Here is a 13,359-nt window from a genome sequence, read left to right as displayed (position 1 = left end):
AAAGAGGATAGGCTTAGTATTTTACAGAATGTTTCTGGGTTGTGGTTTATACAATGTGATTTTATGACTGTATTTAAGTCTAGAATTTATGTTTAAGGCAGGCCCACAAAGAAAGGGAGGCAGGGAAAAGGAAAATTACAGTGGAGAAATCTGAAACGTGACATCAGATGACCAAGGTTAACGTCTTCAGGGCTGGGCCATGTCGACAGTAAGTACCCTTGATATTTTCCGATGATGATGGTATTTGTTTCTATGACCTTTCTCTCCATGAACCCAATCTAATTATGAAGAAAAAAAATTGCAAAAAATTCCACTGGAGGGGCATTCTACAAAATATCTGATCATAATCCTCAAAATTGTCAGGAGTATTAAAAACAAAGTCTGGGAAACAGTCACAGCTAAGAGGAGCCGAAAGAGACTTGGCAATTACATGTCATCTGACTTTCTTAATGGGATTTTGGAGGAGGAAAAGAACATCAGGTAAAAGTTCAGGAAATCTGAGTGAGGTATGGTCTATGGGAATCTTCTGTACTCTTTTTAATTTTTCTCTAAATCTAAAACTGTTATTAAAAACATTTATTAAAAATGTTTTTAAAATGTACACATTTCTATGTGCTTGCATTTGCTAGTGAATTTCCAGTTCACTCCTATGATTTCAAACTCACATTCCCTTCAGAATGTTTTCTGAGTTCACAATTTCCCAGTATGATTTATCTTTTTGACTATTTGGCATAACACTCACTTCTCCTTATCAGCCAGCAAACTTCACAGCACACTGGGCGGAGATCAAAGATTGTTATCTGTTTACTATAAAACCTAATCTGCCTGCAGCTGCCACAGTGTCCAGCAGTGTCTGCAGCTGAAACCCTAACAGGGAGCCTGAGGACCAGATCATCATGTCAGACAACTTATGGTATGAAGGCATCCCTTTCCCGAAGAAGGATTATAACCCTGAGATCCTAAGGAAAGTGCAGGAAGAGTTTGTGATAAAGGATGAAGATGTATTAATAATCACTTTTCCCAAATCAGGTAAGGAAACAGAATCCTGAGCTGAGAAATTCTGTGGTTGGGTCCATATTCATTTAGTAGACAGTTGGAATGCTTTTTTCCTCTTTTCCTTTTTTTTCTCTGTGAGACAGGTTCTCATTCCATTACCCAGCTGGAATGCTATGGCCCAGTCATAGCTTCCTGCAGCCTGAAAATCCTGGGCTTATAAGATTCTTCCAAGAATCTGGAACTACAGGCATGTGCCACCAATCCAAATTAATGTCTTTTTTTAATTTTTTTACAGATGACATCTCACTATAGTGCTTAGGCTGGTCTTCAACACTGGCCTCAAAATCTATCCTCCCATCTCAGCTTCCCAAAGTGCTTGGATGACAGGCTTGAGCCACTGAATCTGAATCTGATCCTGATTGGAACACTTTCTATATGCCAGACAATGGGCAATATTTTCAGGGGGGTAGAGAAGGCCTAGTGCCCATGTACATACATGGAAAAGGATTCAGTCAGGGAATTACACAGTACCATGAGTGTTCAGAAGGGATAATCTATAGTATTAGGAGAACCCAGAGGAGTGAATCCTAAGGCTGATTCTGGTGTATCAGCTGGCAGAAGGATGATCTTGAAGTCCTAATAGATGAAACAGAATCTAAATTGAAATGGAAAGAATGAAAGGGAAATTACTTGGTGAAAAGGAATATTTTCACATAGAAGAATCATCATGGGTGATGGTCAGGAATCGGTTAGGGCCTAACAAAGCCAAGGGACTGAGAGATGTATCCCAAATTTCTATGGGCATGGGCCTGGAGGGCAAGAGTCTGCAAATTGGGCAGATCAAGGGCAAAAGCACTTCAAGTAGCAGGGCCCTGAAAATCCAAGAGCAATGGAAACTTATTCAAGACTTCAGCAAATGGCCAAAAAGTGGCAGCAACTCAAACACACCCATTGACAGATGAGGAATAAACAAACTGTGACAGATACAATGGAATAGGATTCATCCTTTAATAGGAAGGAAATGCTGATGCATGCTAGAGCAGGGATAAGCCCTGAGTACATTGGTCTAAATGGAATAAGCCAGTCACAAAAAATGCACACACTATATGGTTCTTCCTACATAAGGGATCTAGAATAGTCAAGGTCACAGAGGGGAAAGTACAAAGATCATTGCCACTGGGTGGAGGAAGAAGGGAATAAGGAATTATTGTTTAATATGTATAGAGTTTCAGTTTTGCAAGATTCAAAAGTTACAGCAGTTGTTTGAGCATCAAGATGAACACACTTAATTACTAAACTGTATGCTTTAAAATGGCACATTTTATGTTATGTGTATTTTAGCATAATTTGTTTTTAGAATCAGATTGAAATGAGTGACCATCACTTTCCTCTCTTTATCCAGGAACAAACTGGTTGATTGAGATCCTCTGCCTGATTTACTCCAAGGGGGATACCAAGTGGATCCAGTCTGTGCCCATCTGGGAACGCTCACCCTGGATAGAGTCTGAGCCTGGGTTTGCTTTTGCAAATGACAGGGAGGGCCCACGCTTGCTCAGCTCCCACCTCCCCATCCATCTCTTCCCCAAGTCTTTCTTCAGTTCCAAGGCCAAGGTCGGTGCATAATGATCAAGGCATCTATCAACAATGCTTTTCAAATGTTAATGTGCTTGTAAATCTCATGGAGACCTTGTTGAAATTCATTGTTACTTGCTAGTTTATGGTGTATGAAATTGTGCTTTATGTGAGGCCAATGTGGCTGTTCTAGGTACCATAGTTGAGTGCAAGGGGATGAACCATTCCCTATACTATGCCATCCATATAAAGCCAGAAAACAGTGACACAATAATGTTAGAATCTTAAAAATACTTTAAGTCCAGCTAGAATTTCTAGCTGTATTATATGCTAGATAAGCCCCCTTTTGTTGTTCTGAAAATGCAGTGAGCCAATCTTAATGCAGTTAAGTGAAACAGAATTGTTCATATGGGAAGCAGCAATTTGTAAATCAATGCTAAAATCCAGGGTGATTGCCCTGGTGTCCTGGATAGTTTTTCTAACCTCTGTGTCTTACTGTGTGTAGTTGTGTATGGAGGTGAGCAGCTGTGCAGATCTCCCCAGTGGCTGAACAGTGATCACCAGAAGGGACAACTGTTATCTAGGATCTCATATATATCAGAAACATGCCTTCCTAGGAAATATAAAATTAGTAAAAAGGGAGAAGATAAGAAGGGAGGATCTCTTCTGTGGCTTAGCAGTGATCACCAGAAGGGACAATCCTTATCCTGGATCTAAAAAATGTCAAATTAGAAATGTCAAATGTCAAATTAAAATGTCATTATTAGAAATGTACTTATAAGAAAAAAAAGACAGGAAAAAAAAAAGAGAAAAGAAAATCGACAAGAAAAAAAAAAGTGAATCAAAAAACATGCTGTCCTAGAAGCTGTTTATTGGTCTGTGAATTTTTTAAAAATGTTTTTTGCTTAAAGTAAATTGAGAGACTTAGCATAATAATCTCCCCTTTTTGAAATTTTGTATTGTGCAGCAGCACAGTAAATTTGTTACAATGCACCTACTTACATGTGTTTTATAGTGTTTGGTAAATCCTTGTGTAAGGGAGACTGAAGACTAGATTGAGACAAGGACTAAAATAAAGGCACAAGGAGAGTGAGCGCAGAATCCAAAGGAAAATTTATATGCTCAAATGCCAAGTAATCTTCCTTGTGTATGAGAGTAGGGATGTGTGTGTGTGTGTGTGTGTGTGTGTGCATTGTAATGATCTTAAGGATTAGCTTGATGAGTATTTACATATATATACACTGGGTAACCCTCACCTATGTCCAAATTCAAAATGTTTCCATTTCCACTCCCTCACATTCCTTCCCGATCAATGCCCACACACAGAGGTAAGCATTCCCTGCCTTAAACTCACAGCTTAGTTTTGTTTGTTCTTGAACTTGATACAAATAGAGCTATGCTATAGAACAATAGATACCTGGCTTCCTTCACTCAATATGATGTCAGTGAGATTCATCTGGTCTTGGGTGTACATATGAATTTATACTTAAATCTATGAATGCACCATAAAGTATTAATCCATTGTCCTGTTAGTGATCTTTACACTATCTACACAAATACAATACCACTGACATTTTAAAACCCTCCAGTTGCTTCCCATTGTGAGTAGACTAATATACCTCAGAAGGGGAGGGAGAATGATGCTTTCCTCTCCCATTGTTATAATCCTGGAACAGTGGCTACTTCACAGGAACTTTAAATTTTATGTTTGATTAATGAATGCACTAAGTAATTTATTAAAATATTTCACTGATATTCAATACACATATTCTAAGAATGGGCTGTTTATTTTTATGAATAACAAAAGGAGTGGAAGAAATTAATATATTGGCTCTTCATTGTCACATTTTTCCCTTTAAGGTGATTTATGTCATCAGAAATCCCAAAGATATTATTGTATCTGGTTACTTTTTCTGGAATTCAGTGCATTTTGTTAAGAAACCAAAGTCAATGGAACAGTATCTTGAATGGTTCCTGGAAGGAAATGGTGAGTGTACTGTGAAATATGGACGCTAGGGGGCGCGCGGAGTCTGTTTTCAGACCTTACTTGACACCCACCTTGTATCTATATCTCACCGGCCAGGGGTACAAGACTCTGTCACCGGTGGAACCCAAATCTGCAAAGTCCACCTCGTCTCCTACGTAGCATACTCTAGTCAGCCTCTCAGCTTGTCCCCGATAACCTGTCCACACTATTTTCTGAGTCCCTAACATCTCTAGTAGTAACATGGACTACTACCGTTTCTTTTTTCTTTTTTTTCCAAAAATGCCTCTTTTCAAAACTCCCTTAATCCTCTATTTCTGTTGACCTCAAAAATGTTTGCGTGACTCTGTACTTTTAATTATGCAGAATCTCGGGGTTTCTTAAATACTTTCAATTTGGGGATTTTTCTCAAAGCTACATGCTGAGTTCTGTCTGAGTCCAGACTGTGATCTGTCTCCAGAGCTCTAGCAGCCTGGAGAGAGCCATAGATGCCTCGGATTCAACCTGTACACTATTAAGGGCATCTCTCTTACTCTCCAGATCCCTTTTACTGCATGTTGATCTCACCTGATAAGTAGATACACCCCTTTCCTCACCCAAGGGCTGGTATTATTCTGACATTTCACACGCATCTTCCTTTTCCCATCCCACTCCCCCGTGCCCCTCATCACTTTTATTTTTCTAATTAATAATAAGGTCCCACCACCTTGATTAATGTATTGATTCTACTCTGTGATATGATCTTGCTGTATTCAGGAAATCCTAGAACTGTGACACTATATAAAACAGCAACCCTCCCCATCACTTGAGCCTTTCTTTCTTCATAATATTCATTCCCAACAGGTATGTATGTATGTATCTATTTATTTATTTATTTCATATGTCTCCACCCTAAAATGTAAACTCTTGAGTTGTTTAGTGTTAGACCCTGGGTCCTAGAATGATGCTTACTACATACTAAGCATTCCACATACCTTTTAAAGATAATTAATAACCATTTATTGCTGGTTCTATTGGAACTTTATTAAGCAGAGCCACTGTTACTTCTTGCCTAGATTAACATAACAACACATTATTGGTATCCTTACCTGCAAACTCTTTGACCCTTCTAGGCTATATTGCAATAATTGATCATACATTGAAAAATTCATTTTCTTTTTACAACTATCCCTGGATTGTTTGTTTCCAGCATAAAGCCTAGTTTTCAAAGCCTGGCACTTGTATTTGCTGTGGATCCTAGCTGAACTCTGCAGACATGTAGCCTACTTTGCTAAAGGCTACTTTTTCAGAAAAAAAATCATCAGTGAAACACATAATGGAAATTCAGACATAAAGAGAACACTTCCAGGCTCACTGCTATGTTGGACCTTGCTATTTGGCATATAAATACAGATTATGCCTCAGCTGCTACCAGGACTCTTATAAAGTCTCATACATAGTGATGAGTCATGAAGATGAATCCCCATATCTTGCCTTTCTATGTTTTCAAATCCATACATAGGCCTTTTCCTTTTTTATCCAGTCAAGAACCACCAATATCAAAACCTTTATTGTTATTAACTAACAAATATTTTGAGTTGTCTATAAACATGGAGAGGAGTAAACCAAATCCTTTTTCCTGTGTAGATATAGAAACCTGTGGAATTTAACTTCCAGGATATACTATCCTTAGACCCAAAGAACATGGGTTCCTGCTCTGGACCCTGGTCCTTATAGCAGAACTTTGGATCAAACATGATAACAAGGCCTCAGGGATGCCCTGTTCTCAAGGTATTTCCTACTCCAACAAAGTAAGGAGTCTGTGGAGACAAGGACACTTGCTTACCTGGATCTTTTAACCTTCTCATTACCTATGCTATGGGAACCTTGAGCCATGGAATCCCTCATGGAAAAGACTCCAGGCATACTTCCAGGGCCCGTGTGGTCCACTTCCCAAGGCAGACTATAGGCACCACTCAGCTAGGTGTGGCCAAAGGAAGAATCAAAAGAATGACTCACAATTACCCTCTGCAGGAGTCACTGAAGACTGCTCCTTTCTTCTTCCCATGTTTCTACTAACACTGCACATACAAAGTTATAAATAAAATGGGCTGATACACTTCAGCAGAGATCTTTCCAAGAATATCTGGAAGGGTTGAGTAGCAAAAGGCTTCCCCAGACAATGCTCATGTGCAAGACAGGAATATGGCCCTGTATCTTCAAATGTGCAGACACCAACGCACTGCCACAGGGAACAAGAACAATCAGGAAATATGAGATCACCAAGGAACAAAGCATGAACAACTGACTCTGAACAAATGCAGAGGTATGAAATCCTGATAAAGAATTCAAAATAATTGTTTTAAGTAAGTTCAGTGAATTCCAAGGGGAAAAGAAAGCCCAGAAAATTCAGCAAAACAAGAAGACAATAAATGACTAAAGCAAGATATTTAATTAGAGAGACTGAAATTATTTTTTAAAAGAAAAGAAATTTTGGAGGTTAAAATGCAATGAAAACATAAAAATGAAATAGAGAGCATCAGCAGCTTAAATGATCAAGCAGAAGAAATAACCTGTGAATTTGAAGATGATCAAAGGAGAAAAAGAAAATGAAAGAAAAGAAATGAGGAAAGCTTACAGAACGTATGAGGCAGCACCAAAAGAAATATATTCTAATAGCAGGAGCTGAAGAAGAAGAGAGAGACAAAAATCATAAAACTTACTAAAATAAAAGCAGAAAAATTTTCCAGTCTGGGGAAAGATATAAATATCCAAGTTCAGGAATTTTAAAGGTCTCTAATCAGATTTAATCTAAACAAGAATGCACCATGACATATTATACTCAAACTATCAAAAATCAAAGACGAAGAGAGAATCCTGCAGGCAGCAAGAGAAAAGAAGCATATTACACATATAGGAGTTCCAAAAACTAGTAGCAGATTTCTCAGCAAGAACTTTACTAGCAAAAAGAGAGAGTGAGATGATATCATGCTGAAGTAAAAATAAAACATTGTCAATCAAGAATATTTTACCTGAAAAAACTGCCTTTCAGAAATGAAGAAGAGGTGAAGACTTTCCCAGAGAAATCAAACCTGAGGGAGTTCAACACCACTACACCTGACTGATAAGAAATAACAAAGCAAATGTAGTGGCTCATGCATGTAATTCTAGCATTCTGGGAGGCTGAAGGAGAACAACCGCTTGAGGCCAGAAGTTCAAGACCAGCCTAAGCGATAGAGAGATAACCCATCTCTACAGTGGGGTGTGCCTGTAGTTTCTCAGCTACTTGGAAGGTTGAGGCAGGAGAATCACTTGTGCCCAGGAGTTTGGTGTTGCAGTGAGTTATGATGACACCACTGCACTTTAGCCTGGTGACAGAGGGAGACTCTGTCTCCAAAATAAATAAATAAATAAATGAAATTCTTCAAGCTGAAAGAAAAAGATGTTAATTAGTACTAAAACAGCATATGAAAGTATAAAACTCACTAGTAAAGTTAAGTATGCTGTCCAATTCAGAACACTTTTTTATAATGGTGGTGGGTAAATAATTTATATCTTTAGTATCATGGTTCAATGACTAACTACAATAATTTGTTAATCAATATAATTAGATGTAAACTGTAATGTCAAAAATATAATATGGCAGGATAGATTATATATGTATCATGTGTTTGTTCCGATATCAAGAAACAACTACATATACAAGCTCTGACAACTAAGTTTGCAAATTCATCCTACAAAAAAATGCTGCATACCTCATTGCTGAATATCACTGTGGACACCAGATGGTCCAGGGGTGTTTTTTGTAGGTGACCATGTAGATATTCAGCAATGAAGTATGTAGCACTTTTTGTAGGATTAGTTCATGAACTTAATTGTCTGTCTTTATATACCAGGAGGGCCAAAAGAAAATATATGCATAATAAGAGATGTTATCTATTTATCATGTATTATATTATATACATTCTTTCCAAGAGTAAAACATGACTTGTATTCATTTTTTGTTATTGGAATATATTGAGTATTACCGTTTTAATACAGGTCTTTCCAGTATTAAAATGTATACTGTTTTAAAATCTGTATACATTTTTTGGCACCCTCTGTATATACACACAATATATAAACATATATATATATACACTTCATTTATCCACTTATTTTTTAATAGACATTCAGGTTGAATCCATATCTTAGCTATTGTGAAGAGTCTACAAGGAACATGGGAGTGCTGACAGCTCTTCTTTATATGTTATATATAAAACTATATATTACATAGTTTATAGACATAAAACCCTCTTGCTATAAAAAATAATAAAAGCCCACCAATAATGGTTGAAGCTAAGAATTGTGATCATGGGAGCTCCTTGTGTGTATCAAGGTTCTTTGTATATATTGAAATACATATGTATATTTGTATGCCAATACATATACATACATATTTTAATATACACAAATATATACATTTGGGGCAGGGGATTAGGGAGACGTTGGTCAAAAGGTACAAAGTTTCAGTTAGACAAGATAAATAAGTTCTGGAGAGCTATAATAGAGCTTGTTAACTATAGTTAATAATACATTATACATGTGGGGAAAATTGCTAAAAGTATTCTAACTATCACAAAAATGGTACATATGTGAGGTAATGAATATGTTAACGAGCTCCGTTTCATAACTGCATAATGTATACATATATCAAAAAATTGCATTCTACACCTAAATATAATTTTCTATCAATCTTAATAGTGGGGGAGTGAACCTAATACATTAGATTAACCTGTCTCTCTTTCTGTCCCGCCCCCCCACCCATGCAGTGCCATATGGGTCATGGTTTGACCACGTTCGTGCCTGGATGTCCATGAGAGAGAGGGAGAACTTCCTGATGCTGAGTTATGAAGAGCTGAAACGGGTAACTGTCATTACAGTAGTAGGTGCACATCCTCTCACCACCATCTTCACTTCCTCTGATGTCCCTCCATTTCTTTGTGTCTCCATTACTCCTTCTCAAAATTTAGCCTTGAGAAGAGTCACTAAGAGTGGGATTAACTCTCTAGTCTTCGTTGCTCTACCTCTGGTTACATTTTCCTATGATTCATGCTTTTTTTTTTTTCTGTGTTCTTTATCTTACAACAGCTAAAGCGTTTTCACATGCATTCAGACAGAGTACCATGGCTTATGTTCCTACTGGTAGTTATGAAAACATTTGTGGGCAGGACATATGGTGCTGCTAATGACCCAGTAATGAGGTCCTGGGGAAGGGACATAACTGGGTGGTTACAGTTCAGTTCCAGAGATGTGTCCAACTGTCTGAGGTAGCAGCTTAATGTGTAAGAAGAGAAATGAAGGGATGAGATTAACCTGTGTGAGTGTGCTGGGATGCCAAGGACTGGCAGGGCTGCTGAGGGACAGGATAAGCTGTCAGGTGATGCTCAGGACCAGTAATGGTGAGGAGACCATTGTAGAAACAACCTGACTTGTTAGTGGAATCCTTGAGAAAGAGAAACTGACATAAATACTGGATGTTGCTTCCACCTGAGAAATATTACCTCCCATCACTTTCCTCTGCTCACCTCTGTCCACCTCTGTCCACTCCCCAAAGGCCTCAGCATGAATCCATTTTAATCTGGAAGCCTTTCTTAACATGTTTAACTACCCCAGGCCCATGATTCCATACCTTCTTGTAACTTTCTTTTCAACTCTCACACTGAACTTCAACTTTAACCATTTCCGCAGTTGTGTGTGGCCTCTTGTTAAACAACAAATGGGGCTCATGAAATAAAAAAAAAAAAATTAAAACATTTTAGTTCTAAGAGCAAGGTTTATGATTCAAAGGAAAATCTTTCTAGTATAAAAAGCTATTTTCCTACCATAATCTCCCAGGATTCTGTCCCAGGTACTAATTATTGATATATAAGATCTTGGAAAACTCTATATGTTATTCAAATGTGAGTTATGTGGGACAGTATTGTATCATGGCACAGCCAGGACTTGAAATCAATTTCTCAAATCTTTGTCAAGTTCTCCCTGAAATTCCCCTGGCTTAATCCTAACCATTGTCTAGGAGCCCTTCTCAAAGTCTCCATAGAAACCCTAGGCCCTGTCTTTTATTTCTCGTAACTCAACCATATGAGAAACCCATCAGGATCCTGGCATCTTTCACACACTTCCTGCTCTCTCCTCTTTACCTGTTTCTCTTGCTTTCTCCTGGTTGCATCCAACTCCATCACTTCTCCCTTCTGTGTCCTGTTTCTCTCTTCTTCTCCCCCTCCTGATCTTCATCCTACTTCTCATCCTAGTTTCTCTGTTGCCTTTCTCATATCCTCTCCCTTGTTTTTCCTTTTTTTAGGACACAGAAGGAAATATAGAGAAGATTTGTCAATTCCTGGGTAAGAAGGTAGAGCCAGAAGAACTCAACCTAATCCTCAAGAATAGCTCCTTCCAGGCCATGAGAGAAAACAAGATGTCCAATTTCTCCATTCTGGATGATACTTATATAGTTCACAAAAACCCACTTCTGAGAAAAGGTAAAAGCAAATGTTCTGGTTTCAGTATGTTCCAGAATGCATGGAGGGCTTTCTTGTGCTTACAATAGGTGCTAACAGTTGAGATGAAGGAATGTTTGAGTGTATCAACTGCAATTGCTCATCATCTAGAGAATTTTTCCTGTTCCCTCATCAGGAGGTCTCTTATCATGGTGCTGGTGTAAACTGCAGGCCCTCAGAGAAAGTTGACCCACCCTGGGATGGTTACCTGAGTGATGAGAAATAATTTAGATTCTCTCTTTTCTGAATTTGACATGGGAGAGTGCCCATTCTATAATCATTGACCCAGTTTCTTAGCCTCTCCTGCCAGGCCTACAAGCTGTGATTGATCTGGGGAATAAGTATGGAAGTGGGATGTTCACACAGGGTCTACTCCACTGGATAGTTAAGGTAGAGAACTGTCATTAGTAACAGCAAGAATGAAGGAATGATTCATCTGGAAAAAGGAGAGAGGAGAGATTTTGCTATTAGACATTGTAAGGCTCCTGTGATTAAAGCTTACCCATGTCCCTACCCTTTGGCTCAAGACAAATGGAAATATATTTGCAGGGAATTCAAGAATCTATTTTTTTTTTTTTTTTTACAAAACCCTATACTTTAAATGTACCTAGGCTGGTGATTATAGGAAGAAAATAATTAAATGCTCCTAAAGCATTAAAAGACCTTGAGCAGGTCAGGACTTCTGCTGTTCCAGTTGGCCAGGAGGATAGAGACCAAGAAGGTCTCAAAATCAAGATGTTAGTCTTGAGCCCTAACATTTAATGGAATTGGCCCTGCTGGGTTTTGGATAACTGAACTATTTCTTCTTTAAACTTACTATCTTTTGGAATGAGAATATCCATCATATGCTGGTCCCATAATTGTATTTAGAAAATAGGTAACATGTCTCACAGGTTAGCTGTTAGAGAGCAATTTACCTCAGAATGAATTATACCTCATATCTCACACATGCCTTGGTGAGAGTTGGGTGATATTTACACGAGATTTTAGAATTAGAGTTGATACTGGAATGAGTTAAGACTTTTGTGTTCCTGAGATGAGGTGCAGGAATTATGTATGTGAGAAGGACACAGACATGGGGGTGCAGAAGGCAGAGTGGTATGAGCTGAATGGTGTCCCCCTAAAGTTCATATGTTGAAGTCCTAAACTCTGACACCCTGAATGAAACAGTATTTGGATATAATGTCTTTAAATAGAAGTAATTAAGTAAAAATGGGGCTTATAGGGTGGGTCCTAACCCTTAAAAGAAGAGGAAATATGAACACACATATGCACACATAGAGAGGTCACAAAAGAACAATGAATGTTTACAGGGCGCCAGTTATGTGTTAGACATTCTGCTCTATCATTTCTACTATAGAAGTATATAATCTATATTTACATAATATATCATTAATTTATTTATAGTTATATATTATTCCATATTAACTATACAATTAATATCTTGAAATATGCAAATATTAATTTATATGACATATAAAATAATAACATATCCATTTAATTAAGAGGCAAACTTCTGGCATCAAAATCTTTTTTTTTTTAAATTGTTGGGGATTCATTGAGGGTACAAGAAACCAGGTTACACTGGTTGCATTTGTTAGGTAAAGTCCCTCTTACAATCATGTCTCGCCCCCAAAAGGTGTGACACACACCAAGACCTCACCCCCACTCTCTCCTTCCCTCTCTCTACTCTCCCCTTCCCCTATATCATTGTTGATGATATGAGCCCCCATACCCACCATGTCTTTAATTGTCCTCATATCAAAATTAAGTACATAGAATTTATGCTCCTCCATTCTTGTGATGCTTTACTAAGAATAATGTGTTCTACTTCCATCCAGGTTAATACAAAGGCTGTAAAGTCTTCATTTTTTTTTAAATTAACAAACATTATTCTAGTTTGAGTTTTACAGCACCACTGAGCAGAAAGTACCATGGTTCCACTTACCCTTCCCCTCATATAGCGCATTTCACCCTAGTACTGACCTCCTGTATCAGAGGGGGGCCTTTCTGACAGGTGATGAACATACGTGGACACATCATAGTTTACATCAGGGCTTATTCTTGGTGTCATACATCTTGTGTGTTTTGACAAGTGTGTAATGGCATAAAGTCTTCATTTTTTTAATGGCTGATATTAAAATATTCCATTGTGTACATATACCACAACTTGTTAGTCCATTCCTGGGTTGGGGGGCATTTAGGCTGTTTCCACATTTTGGCGATTGTAAATTGAGCTGCAATAAACAGTCTAGTGCAAGTGTCCTTTTGATAAAAGGATTTTTTTCC

General features: G+C 38.0%; 1 protein-coding gene across 1 annotated transcript in view; it reads left to right on the top strand.

Annotated features, from left to right (window-relative positions):
* The first annotated feature begins 877 nt into the window (after positions 1-877).
* LOC100956575 (bile salt sulfotransferase-like) overlaps positions 878-13,359 on the top strand; it is a 19,543-nt gene continuing 7,061 nt past the window's right edge. Inside the window, exons 1-5 of the mRNA XM_003803630.3 lie at positions 878-1,029; positions 2,399-2,607; positions 4,429-4,555; positions 9,343-9,437; positions 10,875-11,052. Coding sequence (XP_003803678.1) covers positions 897-1,029; positions 2,399-2,607; positions 4,429-4,555; positions 9,343-9,437; positions 10,875-11,052 — 742 coding nt within the window. The 5' untranslated portion in view covers positions 878-896. The remainder of the gene's footprint in view (positions 1,030-2,398; positions 2,608-4,428; positions 4,556-9,342; positions 9,438-10,874; positions 11,053-13,359) is intronic.

Source organism: Otolemur garnettii, unplaced genomic scaffold, assembly GCF_000181295.1.
Source record: "Otolemur garnettii isolate 467f Iridium unplaced genomic scaffold, OtoGar3 scaffold00376, whole genome shotgun sequence".
NCBI lineage: Eukaryota > Metazoa > Chordata > Mammalia > Primates > Galagidae > Otolemur > Otolemur garnettii.
This window is presented reverse-complemented; position numbering and strand designations above follow the sequence as displayed.